The sequence below is a fragment of the Piliocolobus tephrosceles genome, chromosome 9, assembly GCF_002776525.5.
Source record: "Piliocolobus tephrosceles isolate RC106 chromosome 9, ASM277652v3, whole genome shotgun sequence".
NCBI classification, from domain to species: domain Eukaryota; kingdom Metazoa; phylum Chordata; class Mammalia; order Primates; family Cercopithecidae; genus Piliocolobus; species Piliocolobus tephrosceles.
The window spans coordinates 86,146,296-86,168,772 of NC_045442.1; the positions used below are offsets into that span (position 1 = coordinate 86,146,296).

Below are 22,477 nucleotides of genomic sequence, written 5' to 3' on the forward strand. Positions count from 1 at the left end.
ATTGGGAATGTGTTGAATCTATAGATTAAGTAGGAAAAACTGACATATTGACAATATTGAGTCTTATCCATGAACATGGAATATCCCTCAACATATGTAGTTCTTCTTTTTGATATCTTTTTTTTTTTTTTTTTTTTGAGACGGAGTCTTGCTCTGTCACCCAGGCTGGAGTGCAGTGGCGGGAACTTGGCTCACTGCAAGCTCCACCTCCTAGGTTCACGCCATTCTCCTGCCTCAGCCTCCTGAGTAGCTGGGACTACAGGCTCCCACCACCTCGCCCGGCCAGTTTTTTGTACTTTTTTAGTAGAGACGGGGTTTCACCGTGTTAGCCAGGATGGTCTCGATCTCCTGACCTCGTGATCCGCCCGTCTCGGCCTCCCAAAGTGCTATTACAGGCTTGAGCCACCGCGCCTGGCCTTTTTTCATATCTTTCATCAGAGTTTTGCAGTTTTCTTCATATACATCTTATACATATTTTGTTAGATTTACACCTAAGTATTTCATTTTGGCAGAGGGTAATGTAAATGGTAATGTGTTTTGAATTTCAAATTCCACTTAATTGCTGGTGTATAGAAAAGCAATTGACTTTTGTACTTTATATTCTATCCTGGGCAGGCATGGTGGCTCACACCTGTAATTCCAGCACTTTGGGAGGCCAAGGCAGGTGGATCACTTGAGTCCAGGAGGTCGATACCATCCTGGCCAACATGGCAAAACCCTGTCTACTAAAAATGCAAAAAGTTAACCAGGTGTGGTGGTGCATGCCTGTAGTCCCAGCTACCTGGGAGGCTGAGGTGGGAAGATCCCTTGAGCTCCTAAGGTGGAGGTTGCAATCAGCTGAGATTGTGCCACTGCACTTCAGCCTGGGTAACAGAGTGAGACTCCATCTCAAGCAAAACAAAACAAAAACCAAAACCATTCTATCCCGCAACCCTACTGCAATTGTTTATCAGTTTCTTATTTGTCAATTCTACATGTCATCTATGAACAGAGTATTTCCTTTTACTGTTGTATTGCATTACCTAGGATTTCCAGTATGATGTTAAAAAACGGTGGTGATATGACATATCCTTGCCTCATTCCTGATCTTAGCAGGAAAGCTTCACGTTTCTCACCATTAAGTATGATGTTAGCTGTAGACTTTTTCTAAATGTTCTTTATCAAGTTTAGAAGTTTTTTCCTTTTTTCCCCCAAATAAATCTTCGTAACATTCAAAGTTTTCTTTCTATTCCAGTTTGCCAAGCATTTTTTTTTTAAATCATGAATGTGTGTCAAATGCTTTTTCTGCATCTATTAATATGATCATGTTATTTTTCTTCTTTAGCCTGTTGATGTAATGGATTACATTAACTGATTTTGAATGCTGAACCAGCTTTACATACCTAGGATAAATCCCATTTGGCTGTGTGTATAATTATCTTAATACATTTCTGGATTCAAATTTGTTAATGTTCTGTATGGGATTTTTACATCTATGCTCATAAGAAGTATTAGCCTGTAATTTCCTTTTCTTGTAATGTCTTTGTTTTAGTATTAGGGAAATGCTGACCTCAGAGATTAAGTTAAGAAGGATTCTCTCTGCTTCTATTTTCTGAACGACTTGGAGAATTGGTACAAATTCTTTCTTAAATGTTTGGTAGGATTCACCAGAAATCTGGGTCAAATGCTTTGTTTGGAAGGTCATTAATTATTGATTCATTACCTTTAAGAATTATAGGTCTAGTCATAGTCTAGTCATAAAATAGATTCTCTATTTCTTCTCATGTGATTTAAAGCAGATGTGTTTTTCAAGGAATTGGTCCATTTCTTCTACCTTATTAAATTTGTGAACATAGCTGTTCACAATATTCCTTTATCATCCTTTTAATGTCATGGGATATATGACATTATCCCATGCCATCTGATGCCATCTCTTTCATTTATTATTATTTTTTTGAGATTAAGTCTTACTCTGTCACCAGGCTGGAGTGCAGTGGTGCAATCTCAGCTCACTGCAACCTCCACCTCCCAGGTTCAAGCGATTCTCCTGCCTCAGCCTCCTGAGTAGCTGGGACTACAGGCACGCGCCACTACACCCAGCTAATTTTTGTATTTTTAGTAGAGACTTGGTTTCACCATGTTGGCCACGATGGTCTCGATTTCCTGATCTCATGATCTGTTTGCCTTAGCCTCCCAAAGTGCTGGGATTACAGGCATGAGCCACTGAGCCTGGCCATTTTTTATATTAGTAATTTTGTATCTTTACTTTTTTCTTAGTCTGGTTAGAGACTTATTTATTTTATTGATCTTCCCAAAGAAAAAGCTTTTGGTTTTTCTGCTTTTTTTTTTTTTGTTTGTTTTACTGGTTTTTCTTTTTTTCTTCCTGTGTGTTAATGGACTTTTTTTTTTTTTTTTTTAAGAGTTCCATTTTGATTTATCTATAGTGTTTTTGAGTATATGTCTTTTCATTGCCTTTCTAGTGGTTGCTCTAGCTACTACATTTGTATTATGTATAGCTTTTCACAGTCTACTGGCATCAACATTTTACCTGTTTGTGTGAACCAAAAGCTTACCTGTATGCCCCTTTTCTTTCCCACATTTATAACAATTATTTTCTGTACATTCAGTGAAAACCCCAATAGACAGAATTATAATTTTGCTTCAATAAATGTAATTTAGAAACCTACAAAGGTGTACTGTATTTACCCATATTTTTACTCTTTCTACTCTTCCTCCCTGATCTTCCAAGATTCCTTCTTTGATGGTTTCCTTTCTGTTTCAAGAACTGCTTTAGCATTTCAGCCAGAACCACCATTTTCCAATAACTCACCAAAATGACAAACACAAAAGGAAAGAGGAGAGGCACCTGATATATGTTCTCTGGGCCTTTTATAACATGCAGTTGTTCCTTTGGCCACATACACACGAATCTAACATGAAAAGTCATACCATAGACATCAGTATGGGAACTGTTTGAAAAGGAATGTCCCACAAATGTTACCATGGCAAAACTGGGAGTCCACAATGTTACCCACCATGCTGTTGGCATTGTTGTAAACAAATTAAGGGAAACACTCTTGTCAAGAGATTAATATGCATATTGAGTGTAGCAAGGACTCTAAGGGGTGAGATAGCATACTGAGAAGTGTGAAGGAAAATGACCAGAAAAAGAAGGAAGCCAAAGATAAAGGTACCTGGGCTTAACTGAGGTGCCAGCCTGTTCTGCCCAGAGAAGCACACTTTCTGAGAACCAATGGGAAGGAGCCTGAGCTGCCAGAACCTATTCCCTACTAATTCATACCATAATAGGTATTCAACAACAACAAAAAGACCTTTAGACTGTTAAACAAACAAACAAACAAAAAACTTCCTTTAGCCATTTTATTAGGACAGATTTGCTGGCAACTAATTATCTTAGTTTTCCTTTTTTGTGTCTGTCTTGTAGACAATGTGTCATTGCTTTTGGTTGCACTTTCCTGGTCCTTTAGCTACAGAGAATGGGCTCTTCTCGAACCTTTGTCTGTATGCAGCCTTTCCAGGTTGTTGAGTTCTCCAGTAACCGGTAGTAAGTATGGGATACACAAGGCAGTAAGAAAATCCAGGGAACTCACCACTATTTTATTCCTTGATTCCCAAGGTCTCTAGCAATTCTGCCTTCTTTTTTCCACTTTTCAAAGTGTTCTTGCCTGTTTTACATATAACGTTCAGGGCTTTTTAAATGAGCTTAGAAGAAAGAATAGAGAAAACTATGTTTACTCCATCTTTTGGAATCAGAAGTCCTTTCCCGATTATTTTGATGTGTGCGCGTGATGATGCTGTGGTCATCTTTTTAAGATATACTGATTTACAGATAAAATATAATGTCTGGAATGAACTTCGTAATAATTTGGCATGGGTAAATGGGTAGGAATATAGGTGGAAGTGAGATTAGCCATGAACGGATAAATATTGAAGATGAGTGATGGGGTATATGGAGGTTTATTACCCTATTTTATTTTTGTATATGTCTGAAATGCTCCTTAAAAAAAAATTTCCTGACTACCCCACTCCAATATTACAGAATCTTACAATAATCAAGATTTATCTATAGCTACTGTCTATGTTCCCTGCTAGAGTATAAACTTGTTAACAGGGACTCAGTCTATCTTGGTCACAATTATAAGCTCCAAAGCTTCAAAGTGACTGGCATATAGTTGTTACTCAAATCACCATGTTTTGTCAAATACAAGATGCCATAGATTGTAAAATATCTTAATTTTATGTACCAGTAGGAAAAATTTCTGCAAACTGTGACACATACTACCAGTTTGCTTTTCTTTTTTCTTTTTGAGATGGAGTTTCGCTCTTGTCACCCAGGCTGGAATGCAATGGCATGATCTCGGCTCACTGCAAACTTCGCCTCCTGGGTTCAAGCGATTCTCCTGCCTCAGCTTCCCAAGTAGCTGGGATTACAGACGTCCACCCCCATGCCCAGCTAATTTTTGTATTTTTAGTAGAGACAGGGTTTCATCATGTTAGCCAGGCTGGTCTCGAACTCCTGGTATCAGGTGATCCACCCACTTTGGCCTCCCGAAGTGCAAGGATTACAGGCGTGAGCCACTGCGCCCAGCCGATATACTACCAATTTTTAGAAGTATTTTGATTTGGGAGATGCTACAATGTGAAAACATGTCTATTGGTATCTGTGGAATAAATAAGCTGAAATAATTTGAGATTTAGATAATGGCAAATATGTGTTCAAGGACAGATCATGTATTAATTGATAACAGCTATATTTTTGAGTCTATTATCAATTCTTCAGTGAATGTTCCTTATCAAATATTAAAAATGTATGTCCAAGTTTGTAGGACTATTACAAACCTTAACAGAAAATGCGAGATTCCACAATGATGGTCTCCACTTTACCACCAAGAACCTCCTGTATTAATTTATCCCCAAGGTCTCCATATTTTAAAATACTTTGATAACCAAGTAAAGTTCATTTGTTAAGCTAATTTTGTCTTTTATGGAATAAATTATACTGTTTGGATTGAGGTGATATAATTCCAGCTACAATAAAAGACACTTCACCTTTTGCCCTACTTGTGTGGATTCACTACAGGGAAATGTAACATTTCCATTAGAATATAATTTTGCAACCTCTAGTGCTACTTTCCTAGAGTTTAGGCCCCAGTGGAATCGGGATGGCAGTCACTGACTGGCTCTTAGCTCCTGTATTAAGTCAACAAAGGGCATTTAGCTGGCCCATCTTACATTTATGTTAGGAGTTAGGCCATTTGTTTACACAGCTCTCTACAAAAGAGTCTTACCTTCTGTGTTCTGGAATACCCAGCTGGGTGACTTCTTACTTGGATTAATGATTTCTCTATCACAAGAACCAACCTACCCTGTTCATGAAATATTTTAAAGAACTGGTCACTTAGTCTTGGGCTGCATGGGAGGGGACGAGTGTGGGGCTAGAAAAAGTGAGGACATGAAACAACCATGAATCTGCAACCAAAGCACAGAATGGGAAAGATTTTAGTATCAACAGAACTAAAGACAGATTCTTCCAAATTTGAGAGATGACTAAAAATCTTAGTTATTGTGGTAAAAAACTTCAGTGACAAGTGGCTGCCTTCAGGTGCCAAATCTCACTATCCTCTCAATCTCTACATAAACAAAAAGAGCTATGGCCACCAGCCAAGGCCCTGTCATTTTCCCGCCAGTAGCAGGAGGTCAGGCCATTCACTGAAGTGGCTTATGAATAGGATTTGACCGCCATTAGCATTTCCTGACAGCTGATGGTAAACCAGAACATCAACAGGGTGGTTTAGGATTGTTTTCGAAATCTGAGTAGTGCTTCTGTGATGAAACTCTACTTTCAGTTAACATAGGATTGGCTTTGGCTTTCACTTTAACCTCTGAAAGACATTATTGTTTATGTTTGTCGCCAGATTTAAAAATGGACAATTGTGATAAAGGATGTTAAACAGAACCCAGATAATGCCTAAACCTAATTGTTTCCCACCAGTCCAGTTTTATTTAGATTTTATGTGCTCACATATAGACACATTTAAAGAGCATATGTTTATATATATATATATATATATATATATAAAATATAGATGATATGGGAGTTTCTGACAAAGTGATTTATTAATGAAAATTTATTCACTATATAACCTTTGAATACCTGAGAAACTTCATTATGTACAAATCAGCATGAAGTTCCCAGTTCCCAAACTTTGGTTATATGAATATGCCTCAAGCACCACAAAAGAAACATTAGTCCTAATTTAAAAAGAAAAAAGTACCAAGAAACAAAAAAAATCTTCAATTCTCTCGAATCTGTTTTCTTTACACCACATCAGGAAAATCCCCTTTTATTCCACATTTCCTTTCATCTCAGTCAGTTTTCAAAACTGGTATAAAAAAAACTGATCAGAAGAAGAAAGACAAACCATTATAGATAAAAGTGATTATCTCAAAAGGACAATTTCTGGAAATTATTCTATCTTAAATAAAGAAACTATTTTAATCTAGGAGGTTTGCATTATGCAACATATATGAAGAAAAACCCTAATTACTAATTTTCAGAATTTAAAAACTTAAACAATGCAAGCCTATTAAGAGTTGAGTGGAAGGCTCACAGGGAGATTTTTAGCAAAATCAGTTAAAGGGATTCCTGGATTTCAACTTGCTTCCTGGCATTGCTGGCATCTGTGGGCTGCAGAAGCAATTGGTATAATATATGGGCAGGAAGAAAGAGACCCGACAGGCTGAGCACAACCTTCCATGGGATTTCACAAGAGATCTGATGGACAAAAGAAATAAACATCAAAGAATGAAAACTGAAACAGAAGAAAATAGAAACTTATCTAAGTCCACGTGAGTCAGGATGGAGGGGGTTTAGATGTATCAACTGACAATTGCATATGTGTGGAAGAGATTGCGTCCTTGACTACAAATGTGGATGATATACACATTTATATTAACTTAATTCATATATTACACCTGACAGCTCAAAAGGACGTCTCTGGTGGGAGATGGGAGGAGATGCTATTCGTTCGGCTCCTCAGGTCCCTGTCCTTTGCCCTGAATGGTCAGCGGTCTCTGCACAGGACTCGGCAGCATGGTATATGAATGGATAAAGCTTGATGTCTGGTCCAGGGGTGGAACAGTTTCTGCATTCTTCATTGTAATATCGTAGCAACAGCTTATACACGTCTCCTGGAGAGCCAAAGGTCAGACCAGAGGCACATTAAAGTATGTAATTGAAAAAAACCTTAGAAAGAACACTCCAGTTTTATCTTAATCTAAATAGCATATGCTCAGATTTGGCTTTTGAAAATACAGCATGAATTTCATATGCCTGAAAGGCTTTCCCAACATAAATTAAACAAATTTTAAAAACTCTTTAAAGAAACAACTTCTTAGCTCATGATAAGAACAGGTTATACAGGTACACGGTCCAAGCACCCTCCTGGGAGTTCACGGCAGCCCTCGTTATACACTTAGCTCCTGAGGTAGGAAGCACACTGGATGAGCACTGGCAGGTCTGAGAAATAGGACAGTGGTGCTTCTCAGATCTGAACTTACCTTCATTCATCTCTCCCATTTTAGATTTTTATAGACACAAAAGCAAAAATGAACACTAACTCCAGCTTCTTGACCTTACTTTAGTAAGCTGATGTACTGTATCAAGACTGTGGATGAAACTTTGCCAGAACAAAAAGACTCTGCAAATGCTGCCCCTCCGAGAGCTTTGTCCTTCCCGCTCAGAGTCATGCTTTTGTTTCTTCGTACCCACTGTGATTCATCCAGATTTAGCAAGTGTTCCCACTGAATGGTGTATAATCCATCTAGATACCAAGTGTCAAGAGTATCTCCTACTTACCAACAGTGAGTTTCCTTTCAGTAAGGAAAATGTGCATGCTGTAAATGTCTCTCATCAATTCTGAGTCCCCAAAGGTGAAATAAACCACATCTCGCTCAGCTGCAGCAGCTGCCAGTATCTGTATTAAGGCTGAGGCAAAGAGAAAACACACAGTTATATAATGACACTTCCCACCTAGATACCTTTAGCTCTTTACCAGCTGGTGTGCCACAGCTTCACCCTAGATTAAAGATTTATAAACCTAGTATACATGATATTAGAAATGGGGAACACAAGGCTGGGCACGGTGGCTCACACCTGTAATACCAGCACTTTGGGAGGCTGAAGCGGGCAAATCACCTGAGGTCAGGAGTTTGAGACCAGCCTGGCCAACATGGTGAGACCCCGTCTCTACTAAAAATACAAAAAAAAAAAAAAAAAATTTTAGTCGGGCATGGTGACGGTTGCCTGTAATCCCAGCTACTTGGGAGGCTGAGGCAGAAGAATCGCTTGAACCCGGGAGGCGGAGGTTGCAGTGAGCCAAGATCGCGCCATTGCACTCCAGCCTGGGTGACAGAGCAAGACTCCATCTCAAAAAAAAAAAAAGACAAGAAAAAAAAGAAATGGGGAACACAAGATGGACATAAATCATCCAGTTGTGTGGCTTTTCAGATATGCTGCCAAGAGTATCATCAAACTATAGAATTCCAACACAGGCATCTTTGCTGAACCACAAATAATGGAAGCTGCAAACCATGGGACTAAGGTGGTATTTATATTCGCTTCTATTATATCTGGAACTAAAATTTTTGTGTTTGCTTACTTGATATAATTGCTGTGTCTTATCACACAGCCACTGGTCTTTTGTATAGGCATATTTGAGAGGTTCTAATGTTCTCCTTAATCCCACAGTAGGAGTTCTCAAAATGGGCTGGGGAGCACACCTGCGTCCCTCCTGTACTCCGACCTCCACTGGTCACTGCAGCACGGGAGGCAGAGTTCCTGAAAACACTGGAAAGTCACTCTCTGGTGTACTATAAGAATGAAAAAACAATCGAGATCTACTATCTCCAGGAATCAAAGTTACAAATCACTGAGCCTGAAGCATGTTTCCGAAAATTTAGTTACCTTACAATCTCAGTAGATAGGGTTTATTTTAAATGACCATAAAATTGAATATAGTTACGATAAATGCCCTTTTGCTAGTTATAGATCTCTTACTTCATAAAAGGGAAGATGGGAATCAAATTAAAACATTAAAGAGGGTATATATATTTTTTGAGATGGAGTCTTGCTCTGTCACCCACGCTGGAATGTAGTGGTGTGATCTCGGCTCACTGCAACCTCTGCCTCCCGGATTCAAGAGATTCTCCTGCCTCAGCCTCCCTAAAGTAGCTGGGATTACAGAAGCCTGCCACCATACCCGGCTAATTTCTGTATTTTTAGTAAAGATAGAAATTTTTCTATCTTTAGAAAACGGTTTCACCATATTGGCCAGGCTGGTCTTGAACTCCTGACCTCAAGCGATCTGCCCATCTCAGCCTCCCAAAGTGTGTGGATTACAGGTGTGAGCCAATGTGTCTGGCCAAAGAGGGTATCTTTTTATAGTTTTGATTTTTTAGAGCATGTTAATATTCTATATATTTACAAATTAAAATTAAAATACTAAGAATAGGAATGGGGAGAAACCTATAACTGAAGGTAAATTAAAACAAATGAGCGTAATTTTAGTTCAAATAAATAACATAACTAAACTGAAGGGAAACGAAGAAGAAAAGGAAGAAAGAAAAAACCCAAGCAACTTATGAAGACAATATATGACTTACATAAGTCCATAAGACCATAATATATGGTCTTAGGCCAGAAAGAGAGAACTGCAAATGAATTCCCAACTCTTTTTACAAGGTTTGCTTACCATACTAATAGAGGTGAAGCAACTCTGAAACTATTTTGAACTATATTAGAGGAATGAGCAAATGAATAAATGTGTTGATGCTGCTGGGAACTGGGGTCTCACTATGGAAGAAGGGACACACAAACATGGAATGGAGGAAGACAAAAAAGAACTGTGTGGAGATGGACTGAAATGGAAGGCATTGGTGTATACTCATGATGTCGAAAATATGTGTATCTGTGTGTGTCTGTATGTGTACATATACATTTCCTAGCTCTGTCTGCTAAAAGGGCCAAAAGGGAGACACCATAGTAGCAATGACCACACTCAGCGCCCAGATCTTGGTCTCTACCATCATTCCCCCTAAATGGAACTAGATTCCTCAAGAAATGCTTAATGCTATAGTTTGGACAAGAAAGGTACAAGATGACCTCAAAATATTTTGTTATACCAGAAAGTAAAGAAATGCTCAAATGGACAAAACAAAACAAAATAAAAAACAGAAGGGCCAGCTCTTGCCCACAGGAGAAAGCCAAAGACTAACTGGTAAGTATGGAGGGGGTGTTAGAAGAGGAACATCCTTTCTTTGCAACCACTGTGGTAAAGGTCAGGCAAGAATCATTAACAGATGCTAAACCTAGGGAAAATTTTGCCTTTGTCTTCCTACAGATTGCTTATTAGTTACAAGGGAGGAAAAAAACCCTCAACTCTGCAGTGGGGAAACTGGGCAACACCCTGACACGGTGATCAAAATTAAGATCCCCAGTAGTGTCAGATGGCCATCAAGTGCCTCTTGACAGAGTCACTGACGCAGCATTCTGACGGAGAATGCATAACCTTAACCTCATCACAAGGAAACAGCAGACAAACTCAAAGAACACTGTATTCTTTAAACACATCAATGTCATAAGAGACAAAGAAAGGCTGTGGAAATATTCTGGATTCAAAAGGAGGCTAACAAACATGACAACTAAATGCAGTAGCTGACCTTGGACCCTGTGCTAGAGGGAAAAAGGCTAGAAAGGGCTTTATTAGGTCATCTGACAAAATGGGAATATAGATGAAAGAGTAAATAAGGTATCAGTGTACATTTATGAATTTAATAACTATAATGTGTTTAAGAGAATATTTTATTCTTAGGAAATACACATTGAAGTATTTAGAAAAGAGGGCATAGTATATGTAAGTTAGGCTCAAATGATTCAGAAAAAAATTGTGTGCAGGTGTATACATATATATGCATACATAAAAGTACGTATTTTTATTTTTATAAATTTGAAATTATTTTTAAACAGACAGTTTTAAAAATTACATGTGAAGAAAAAATTTTAAGTTGAACCAGTAAAATTTGATATAGTTGAGTATTTCCCAGATTTGGGAAAGAATCTATGACATTATAATATATGTAAGATTCTAAAATGCCATCAAACTATGTCCTAATTTCCAAACTAATATTTATTGAGTATCCACAACATGGGAGGTGCCATAACTATGCCTCATTAATCTCAGAGTACTGAAAGTAATTAACTTCAAAATAGAGATAAGTTTTAATTAAAACTGCTCAACCAACTTATGCATACATTAAAGCTTCAATACACCCTATTTCAAAAGGTTCCTAATTAACCTAAACTACACATAAAAATGGGAACTAATGAATCATCATCTTTCTTGACCAAGAAGTACCACTGCTTACCTTTTAGTGAAAATGAAAATTTAGCTTTAAGTATTTACTATTAAAAAAGACAGAGACCCAAAGAAGAGTCTTTTTCATCCTATCTCCTACTAGATCTCTAGTTATTTGCCATTTGTGAAAATGAAGTATTAATGAAAACATTTAAAATTTATCTCTTTATAGAATTTATTTTATATTAAGAGAAAATCAAAAAGTAAAACCAATTCACATTACATTCTTGATTTCACACCCATTTCTATTTGAGTACATATTGTACCATAAGCATGTGTTAGACTCGTCAGGACAGGGAGGCAGGAGATCCCAGTTCTATCCTCAGCCTTCTGCCAGCTATCTAGCTCTGTGACTTTAGCCAGTTACTCTCTGGGCCTCATTTTTCTCAATTACACAATGGAGTTAAATCAGATGCTCCCTGAAGATTCTTTCAGAGTTCAGAAATTCATAACGACCGTTATAATTGTTTTCCCTCCATTGGATGCTAGACTATAAATACATAAATGAAACTGCCAGAAAGATAATCTCGATCCTAGATACATCAGTAAACACTGACAAAAGTTTATTTTAAAACATCACTGTCTTCAGGCCTTCTTGTCTACAACACCTCCAAGATCTTTGCAAATTTATACAATTATGCTTCATGATTTAAGTGAACTCTCTTGCATCAAAAGTTAGATGAGAATAAATTACAAGTCTATTAGAGTATGTGGACTGATTCCAAGTATGATATAAAAACATCAAATTCTAACTTAAAGCACAACTATGTGCCAAAATAATCACTTAAATTAACCTGCAGGGAGTTTGGTTTTAATTTTCTTTTTGGCATCAATGTTAAGCTATGAAAAAATACAAATAAATATGAGTAACATAAAAAGCAATTCATAGTATCCCGTTGCAACAAATGGGCCAAGCACAAAATGGGTAAGATGACTGATACTCACACCACAGGTGTGGTGTGAGGCCACCAGCATGTAATATTGGCAATGACTGCTAACACTGGGCTCTTACAGCACGCTGAACACTGTTCTAGGAGCTTTACAAACACTACCTCATGATTCCTTACGAAAACTCAACAAGGTAATTATTACTTCCATATTGAAAATAAAGAAATTTAGGCACCAAAAGATTACATAATTTGTCTCAGGTCACACAGCCAGAAAGTGGTGGAGCTGACTGGGACACCAACTCAAGAACACATGCCCTCACCCACTGCTTCTGGGCTGCTGTGGCAATCCATGCTGGTCAACTCCAAGCAGACCTTACCACATGCCAGCCAGAGCAATGTCTTTACATTGTTTATTCAAACGATTTAAATGCATGCTGTCAAGGAGGCCAAAATAGTAGATTTGAAAGTACTACACACGTCCTTCTACTGAGCTTACTTGGTGAGCTCTCACACTTTGGGTACCCTGAGAGCTCGGCTTTGCTCACCAGTCCCAAAAGCATTTCACTTCTTGTTTCTACCACACAGCACTCTTCGAGGCCAACTCTTATTCTCCAATTGGTCTTGCCCTCTGGCTACTATTTTAAATCTTGACACTCCCTCCTTTTCCACTATGGATGTTACTAGTGGCTCAATCTTTGGTCCTCTCACCTACTTTAAACACACTTTCTCTTCAAGAACGCAGCCACCATTTCTAGAATGGCAACTCCCGAATCTAGATCCAGATCCAGAGCTTGCAGCCAATACAGATTAAATAACAAAAGCACACAAGGGCTTCAATCCTGGTTTGAATCCTGGCACTACCACTTGCTATCTGTATGACTCAAGGCTAATTTACCCCTCGATGCCTCAGTTGTTACCCCTATACAGACAAAAAAGAAAACTTAACCTCAATAGGTTGTTGTGTGCTAATACAGGTAAAGAATACATTTAGTACAATTCCTAGAACATAGCATGCACTTAGTATGTTCTCAACTGATAACAACAACAATAGTAATGAACACATATTGGTTTTTGAGGAAGACAGGGCCAAGTTTGAAGGTTGGTTCTGACACGTGCTAGCTGCTCTCTTGGGACAGGTTTATTAGCTATCTATAAACCTTGGTTTCTCATTCTTAAAAGTGGGGCAACAATGGAAGGGTAACTGTGCAAACCATAGGGGAAAATGCAGTGATTGTTTACACCTGGCTGATCCAGCTGAGGATAGTTAAAAAAAAATTCCTAAAGCCATTTTCCAAGTCCACTAACTCAGCAGTATCTGAGGTGCTGACACAAGTTGAGTATCCCTCATCTGAAATGCTTGGGACCAGACTGGTTTTGGATTTGCTTTTTTGGTAATATTTGCAATATCAGTTGAACATCGAAATCTGAAAATCTGAAATTGAAATGCTCCAAAGAGCATTACTTTGAGCATCGTGCACTCAAAAACTTTTGGTGAATTTTGGAGCATTTTGAATTTTGGATTTTCAGATTTGGGATACTCAACCTGTAAAGAAATACATACTTGCTCCAGACACCTTTGAATATACATTATCATGCAAGACCCCATTCTCAGCACTGGGGCCACAAAAAAGGATAACACAGAAATGTTAAGAAAGTAATCTTCCTGAGCAAGGCTGGGAGAGACCAAGAGAGAGTGATCTGTTCTGGCAGAAGACAGCAAAGTGAGGAGGAGCTTGTGGTAGACAAACTGAGGTGACCTGATCCAATGTTCTATCCTCCTACCTTCCATTTTTGGTTGGAAGTCACCCCTTCCCCAACTCCATAACCACACTTCCTATAAAACTCAGTCAAAGGGCTAGTGTAGGCCAACCACAGCATGGCAGAAAATGACGTATCAGTACCATCTAGATTCTTTTTCTAGAGAAATCATCTTTCTGGAGTTTATCTTGATTCCAAAATTACAAAATAACTAGTAAAGACAGTATTTAAGTTTGATATAAATAAATGGACATAAGGTCTGAAAGAAACTTCAGAAACATTTCACTTAATATACATAAGTCATGGAAATAAATTAGAAATCCTTTAAATCTCATTAGGGGATGTATCTTGTGTTTCTTGATTCCTTGGCTCTAACAATTTGGTCCAAGGGATGAGAAGTAATCCCAATTGGTCAAACTAGAGTATTTTTGTGGCATTTTAAAACTAAGGGGTCCTCCTTTCTTCTTGGGTCACTCAACTGCAGGGTTGCAAGACTGGAATTATTTGGTCCTGGTTACTGCCAGTCAGAGATAATTTGAAGGAGATAGATGAAAATGAGGCCATTATATTGAAAGAAGCAGGCAGGAGAGGAATGAACACAAACAGAGGGAGAGTCTGATTCTAGGATCGACTCATACCTGAGGTCAACTCTACCCTGCTTTGCTCAGTCACGTCAAGCAACAGTACCCTTTTAGGTGGAAGGCATAAGCTACTTTAGTGTCTCTTTCAACCAAAAGAATCCTAACACAGAACTTTTTGGTGGAAGGGAATGAGGGTCTTTCTGGGGTAGTTACCACTAGAGTAGAACCTTACAAGGGACAGAAGTAATTAGCCAGGGACAGACAGACAGTTACAGAAAAATGTGCAAAGCCTAAGATTAATTAAAGGCACACAGAAGCTACTGAATAAATTTATTAAATAGAAATTCATTGAGCATATTTTATTTGCAAGTCACTTTTAGGTACTGAAGGTAGGGAATGGAGATAGAAAAGAAAATGCAAAAAATACAACAAGACACCTTTTAATGATAGTAAACTGGCAATGGCATACTTGTTTACAGGTCAGGTAACATATACGGGGGAGTCCAAGGGAGAGAATACAGTCATGGGTTCTCAGTTTCTGTTCCTGATCGGGCCAGTAAAGCCCTTTCCTCATCCTTCTTTTCTGTTTATCGCTAGAGAGAGAAACTAGAAACTACAGCTTCAGGCTGCTAAGCACCTAAAACAAAACAAAACAAAACAAAACAAAACAAAACAGAACAAAAACAACAAAGAAATAAGGCAAGTTGGACAAACTTATAAGTAAACACCAAAAGAAATGCTAGGAGAAATTTACAAAAACACAACAGAATAAGGAACGTTAAAGAAGAACTCAATTCCTTCACGAAATAAGCAAGTAAAATCAGAAGGATAGAGTCTGACCTAAAAGGTATAGAATCTTACAGCAAAACAGTAAGTCACCTTTTCAAGTGCCAACATGTCTGCAATAACTGACTATGTTAGGTCATAAAGAGAAGTTCGAGAAACTCCAAAAAGTAGAAATAGTATTATCTACATTCTTTGATTACAATGCAACAAAATGAGACAAGAGATAAAAGCAAAATTTTTAAAAAACTAACCATTAAGAAAATTTTAAGTTATCTCCTAAAATTCTCATGGGTGCCTTGGGTCTGGTGGTACATTTGAGGCAGAAGCCCTCTCACGCAAACATCTCTGCTGAGACGAGATGTAGAAAGTTAAAAAAAAAAAAAAAAAAGCTGCTTCTATTCCAACCATGAGAAAAGGCCAAATGTTGTAATCTACAAAATTGTAACTTTTTCTGAGTTTACAGGAGAGCTGAGTTTTTGAGGCAACCAAAGGGTGACAAACCCCTCTGAGAAGATAAAATACATGAACTGTTTTATCTTTGAAAGTAACAGGAGAAAGAGGTGGTCACCACACAAATGGGTAGGAATAAATCAGCTAAAACTTCAATGAAATGTTAAAAGCCAAGTATGAACTAGGGGGTCACTCTGGAACAGTTAGGAGCACCAGAAATAAGGAGAGCTTGTACTGGCTCAAAAGCTTTCACATGCACTTCCACAAGGTGCTCAGAAAGATACAGGTCAGGCAGGAGGCCACAGGGAGCCCCTTCAGTGGCACAGACACACAGGAGGCCACTGGCTGCTGCTGGAGCCAGGTCCAAAGCCCCTCCATTTCCCCCTAGTCCTTTCTCTCCTAGTCTCTGGCTCCTAAGGCCACTGGCTGCCTGAGGAAGAAGGTTGTTAGTGAACTGTCTGTTGAATGAACTAATATATTTAAAATGTTCTCTTGACAGTTGTCAAAGGAATGTATAATTAAAGCAGTTCAAAACTAATTGTGAGGCTGGGCATGGCAGCGCATGCCTGCAGTCCCAGCTACTTGGGAGGCTGAAGCAGGAGGATCACTTGAGCCCAGGAGGTCAAGGCTGCAGTGAGCTATGATCACATCATTGCACTCTAGCCTGGGTGACACAATGAAACCCTGTATCTTACACAAACAAACAACTAAAGTGTGGTAAAACACAAAACTCATGTACAATTAAGTAACAAGCATATTAAAAATATTTTGCTGGCCAGGTGCAGTGGCTCATGCCTATAATCCCAGCACTTTGGAAGCTGAGGTGGGTGAATCATGAGGTCAGGAGTCTGAGACCAGCCTGGTCAACATGGTGAAACCCCATCTCTACAAAAAATAAAAAGAATTAGCTGGGCGTGGTGGCAGGTGCCTGTAATCCCAGCTACTCAAGAGGCTGAGGCAGAACTGCTTGAACCCAGGAGGTGGAGGCTGCAGTGAGCCGAGATAGCGCCACTGCACTCCAGCCCAGGGTGACAGTGCAAGACTCCGTCTCAAAAAAAAAAAAAAAAAAATTTTTGCCTTCTTTCTTTTATAATTTTCTTTTTTTGTAAGAGATGTGGTCTTACTATGTTGCCCAGGCTGACTGTGAACTTCAGGGCTCAAGCATTCCTCCCACCTCAGCCTCCTCAGTAGCTAGGACTATAGGCACATACCATCGTGCTCAGCTTAGCCTTATTTCTATTAATAATTAAAGAAATACAAGTTTAAGGATTTATACCTGCCCATGTTACCCACCATGAACGTTTTTTATAAGATTTTTTGTTACAAAAACAATATATGCTCACAATAAAAAAGATGCAGATTAAAAATAAAGTATAAAACATCACTGACCAGGTGTGGTGGCTCACAAGTATAATCACAACACTTTGGGAGGTCAAGGTGGGAGGATCCCTTGAGTTCAGGAGTTTAAGACCAGCCTGGGCAACATAGTGAAACTCTATCTCTACTGAAAATAAAAAATGAAAAAATGCCAGCAAAACAAAACAGAAAGTATCACCCACTAGAGATGAACCATAGTTAATCTTGGCACATAAACAGATAAACACAGAGAACCTCAAATTTGTGTGTGATATTTTATATTCATAATTTAATTTTAAAATGGTTTATATGGCATACATTGTGTATTTCTCCCATCTGTCAATATTCCAAAACCATTTTTCCCTGTCAGCAGATACATTTCTATAATGGTTTTTAAAGGAAGCATAATATTTTATTGCATAAATGTACCATAATTTCTTTTTTTTTAGCATCACAGTTTTAGTAACCAATTCCCCATTGAAGGACATTATGACTCATTCTAAATTTTTAATGAGTATTTAGGCTAATGAAGGGGAGGGAGATGTCACAGTTACTCCAAAATTTAAATCGCAATGGTTGAACAAACGAATTACATAACGGAAATCTTTGACTACTGTGCTTGATAGGCACCAGAGCAAGCACAGCTGCAGTCTGAAAGGCTTTTAAGCCAGAAAAAAAGAAAAAAAGGAAAAGAAGTGAACACATTTATAAAGCTTTCCAAACTGTCTATCACAAATGACCATGGCTTACTGCAGACCTAGCTTCTGGATTGATGACTTGAATCTAGTCATTCATTTTACTTAAGAGAAAGACAGGAAAAAAGTGTCTGTCTTAAGATCAATAAGCCCAGAGTGAAAAACAGGTTTCCTCAAACACTGAAAATAGCACCATGCAGTTTTTGTCTTTGAATTTGACGAAAATGTAGGTGAAAGTCTTTAGCATAAAGGGACAGGAAAGATCTTTACAAGCACACCACAAAAATGTGAACACATAAAAGCTAACTCAGTAACTTCAGCCTAATCAGTTGAAATAACTGAAGCAGAAAAATGTTTGTAACATATAACAGTTAAACAATTAATATGTTTTAATATACAAAGAGATATTATTAGCCAGTGATAAAATCAAACTACTCCCAAAGAGATGAATGGGCAGAAGGTATGAAAAAGCAATTCACAAAACAAACAAATGGCCGATAAACATGAAAACTGTTGAACCTCAAAGAAATGAAAAAGAATGACAAAGTCCTGTCATGGTGATGCTGTTCATGTGAGGAAGACAACGGGAATTGATATCACCTTTCAGAGTGCAATCTACAAGGATCAAAATGAAGTATATGTATTCTTTGAGTCATTAATCTCACCTCTAGGAATTTACCTTAAGATAATTACACATTACATATATATATATAATTGTACTACACACTGTAGTACTGCTTATAATATAATGAAAACAAACTGTGAATGGAGAATCTGTGAAGTAAATTATGATACATATATGCATACAACAGAATACTGTGTAGCCATTAACAAATGCTGAGTACTCAGTAGATCCACGTTTGTTAGATGGATAGTTGAAAACTATCCATGAGACTGCAGACTTTCTAAAAGGAGGAGGCTGGAGAATAGAATAGAGGCTGTCATCTCATCAACAGTTACACAGATTGCCAGAGATGACCTGAAGGATGGCCACCAAATGCTGACAGTGAATTCTGGTGATTTTTATATACTTCATGGTATTTTTCTGGATTTAAAAGAAATAATAGTGTCATTTTTATAAAAATATTAAGAAGCATTTTACTGATGAGGAGAAAGGCAGTTACATTATGACAGACTCACGTTTTCCCAAAGAGATGAATTTTATCTAAATATAGTTCGGCTATTAAGGCCAGCTGGCTGTTTTATGTCTGCTTTACTTTGTTAACTGCGGTATAACAAAGAATTTTTCTGGTGTGCCATCTTGGGTTCCTGGTAGAAGCTTCAAAAACCCTTGGAATTTCCTGAGTGCTGGTGCCTTTGTTCTGCTAATGAGGTGATTCAGATTGCACTCCTCGGAGTCAGGGGAGGGCAGAGACCGAGCTCAATCATGTGGCCAATGATTTAATCAATCATGCCTACAGAATGAGACTTCAATGAAATCTTTGGTCACCAAAGGTCAGTGCAGCCTCCTGACTGGTGTACAGACTGATGTGTCGGGAGAGTGGGGTGCCCTGACACTAAGAGGAAGGGTTGTAGAAGTTCTGCTTTCCCTTCTAGGCTTCACTTTATGTGTTTCCTTTACAATAAAACTGTCATGGTAAGGACAGGACTTTTTTCTGAGTTCTGTGAGTCCTTCTAGTGAATTATCAAACCTGAGGTGGGGACATGGGAACCTCCTGGAATGGTAACCAGCTGGACAGAAATGTGAGTGGCCTGGGAATTCCCCTGAAACTTGTGGATGGAGTCTGAAGTGGGGGCAATCTTGTGGACTCTGTCCTCAATAGGCAAGATCTGCAATTACTCCAGGTAGTTGGTGTCAGATTTGCAATGCAGTACACCCAGGTGGTGTCAGATCAGTTGGGATGAAATGGAAAAATAAGCATCCTAAGTAATGATATAGTATTATTTTCTGTAACTGATACTTTGAAAAAATGTCAATGTAATAAATGGCCAATAGCTTTGTTGATCGGGTTTTGTGAATTTCCTACCACAAACAATAACACATAAGAAATGTTTCTGCTTCTTGGACATCCAGATGCCTCCTATCTGTGCCATTCATGTAACTCTCCCAGGCTATGCTCCCACAGCCCCGTAGGCCTCCACCACAGCACTCATTCCCGTGTACTGCGTTGGTCTCATACTGCCTCTCTCTCATATGCTGGACTGTGAATTCCAAAGCAGGCATCACATCTTCTCCATCTTTGTATTCTCAGAGCCTACCACTGTGCCTAGAAAGTGGCAGAGGTGCTATTAAGTTTGGTGGATGAATGAGTCAATGAAATAACTGTCCATAAAAATCACTCCAGTGAAGGGAAGCGCTTGAGTGCAAGCTCAGGTTTGAAACTTCACAGTCATTATATGCTCTTATCCCCCTGCCAACCTTTCAATATTCAATGAAATACTGTGTCCTGGGAGATCAAAGTGATAAGCAACCTCTGCAGGAAAATGATAACTTAAAATAAGAATTACTTTAAACATAATAGGAAAAAAGAAAATAGTGTTAAATATTCCTTTTCCTTTTCTCTTAGATTTTTGTGGTCTCATGACAGGACATTAGAAATCTGGCTTTAACGTTTTTTCGTGGTCAGAATGCTTTTATCCTTCTCTACAACAACTTACCTTTTAACCTGGCATCACCCCCAAAGGCACCACAGCCCCAGTTTCCTGTGGCCACTGCAGAAAGATTCTCTGAAGAAATTCCAGGACGGAGAAATCCACAGTAAGCCTGCAGGATAAAAGAAATATCAAAGCCTGTGAGTGCCTAGACACTAACAGTGTTTCTGACTGATGTACTAGGATCGGTGTCCATTATCAAGCTTATGTTCAACTTCTCATTTTTTTTTCCACAGGGGCCAAAATAGAGGGAAAAACAAAGAGGGAAGAAGGGAGAGAAAAATCTGGCATTATGCAAGGAAGAGATTAAGAAATGATAAATTCTAATATTTATTTGTTTGAATGCTAAGCAAATAAAATCCCTTAAACTAATACAGGTCCCAATTTCTTTTTCTACTTCAAACAAACAGAAATGAAAATAGCAGAGATATTTCAAGAACTCATAGGATCCCAATTATAAACTACTAGGAAAAACCACCAAAAAAGAAAGGCACTTTTTAGAACAGTTTTCTTTTTGTTTGAAGGCTTTAATCACTATTCTTTTCATCAGGCAAAGGGTCACTATTATGCCTCCTCAGCATTCTCTCTCTGAGTTATGGAGACTAGATTAATAAATGTGCTTCCTGCTACTGAAATACGTAACAAAGAGCAAGCAACTATCTATAGAAGGGATTCCTACACCTGGTTATGAAATAACCTTTAAGATGCCTTTCGGCTCTAAGATTCTCTAGTTTCACAGCTCTGTTTTAAGCTAGAATATTTAAAAATTTGCCAGTAATCTGAGAAAAGTAAAATATATTCTGAGGATGCTGGCTAAGTATTAATTAAATGAACAGCTCATTTTCTATATGAGAAGACCATTATGTAAGATCCCAGAGTTCCTGATTTCCACCTCTTTGCTGTCAACTAGTTAGTCTTTCTGCCTTCTTTCTACATTCTTATTGTCTGAAGTGATCAGACTATAACAGGTTTAATATAACAGTAAAGCAAAACTCCCCTGGGTTCTCAAGTTCCAAACAAAGCCTAAAATATAGCTTACATATAATAGCAAATACAATTAAAAGAATGATCTTGACAAATGTTCCCAGAGAAAAACCAAGGATAAAGAAAGATGCTTCTACGAAACCCACACATAGAAATATAGCAAATTGTTCTTTGAAGTTTTCACAAAGGTATAAAAATTTATTTTACAGACTGTCTCGATGGATTAACAAGGCGATTCCTTCTATACCCTCCTAGACTGTGAATCCTGACAGATATTAATTATAAGTTGGTACCAGATCATTATTCAACACTGTAGTACAGAGCTTACACAAGCACTCACAAATTACCTGCATAGTCAGACGCATGCAGCTTCTGAAAATCTCTTTCAGGTCAAAAAAATCTAAGAGCTACATTTGTTTTGAATAGGCTCTTGAAAGATAGTCTGTGTCATTACACGAACAGGGGAGAGAACAAACCCTCTGGAAGAATAAACATAACTTTGCCTCTTTGTTTCATGTCAGAATTTTCTAACATGCCTAGAGAGAAGGAGGCTTCCTCAGATTCCTAGTTCATTTCTGTGTTTTATACTGTCAGGATGGTTTTAGTTTCTTTCTTACTGCTGTCTCTAAATAACTGGGTTAACTTTACTTCAATGTGCAAAAACAGCTTAGTGAAACTAAAGCCTAATGATTGAGAATTTGAAACATTCAAATTATTAGAAGCAAAATCTAGTATAAAATATTATCAAATTTTCCTGGAAAATTATCTATCTTGAAAAATGGCCATAAAAACAAACCATGAAACTGAAAATAAACCTCATTCAGTGTTTAGATCAAATTTTTAAAAGCTCATGGCTGTAACCACAGCACTTTGGGAGGCTGAAGTGGGAGGATCGCTTGAGTTCTGGAGTTTTGACACCAGCCTGGGCAATATGGCAAGACCTTGCCTCT

At 38.2% G+C, this 22,477-nt stretch overlaps 1 protein-coding gene across 4 annotated transcripts in view; it reads right to left on the minus strand.

Annotated features, from left to right (window-relative positions):
- Positions 1–5,973: 5,973 nt before the first annotated feature.
- The window catches only part of PARG (poly(ADP-ribose) glycohydrolase), a 134,024-nt gene continuing 117,520 nt past the window's right edge, over positions 5,974–22,477 (minus strand). For all 4 annotated transcript variants that reach the window (XM_023230123.1, XM_023230121.1, XM_023230122.1 and 1 more), the window contains 3 exons: positions 20,550–20,655; positions 7,859–7,987; positions 5,974–7,191 (listed from right to left, as the gene is read on the minus strand). In XM_023230123.1, the coding sequence (XP_023085891.1) occupies positions 7,037–7,191; positions 7,859–7,987; positions 20,550–20,655 (390 nt within the window). In that variant the 3' untranslated portion in view covers positions 5,974–7,036. The remainder of the gene's footprint in view (positions 7,192–7,858; positions 7,988–20,549; positions 20,656–22,477) is intronic.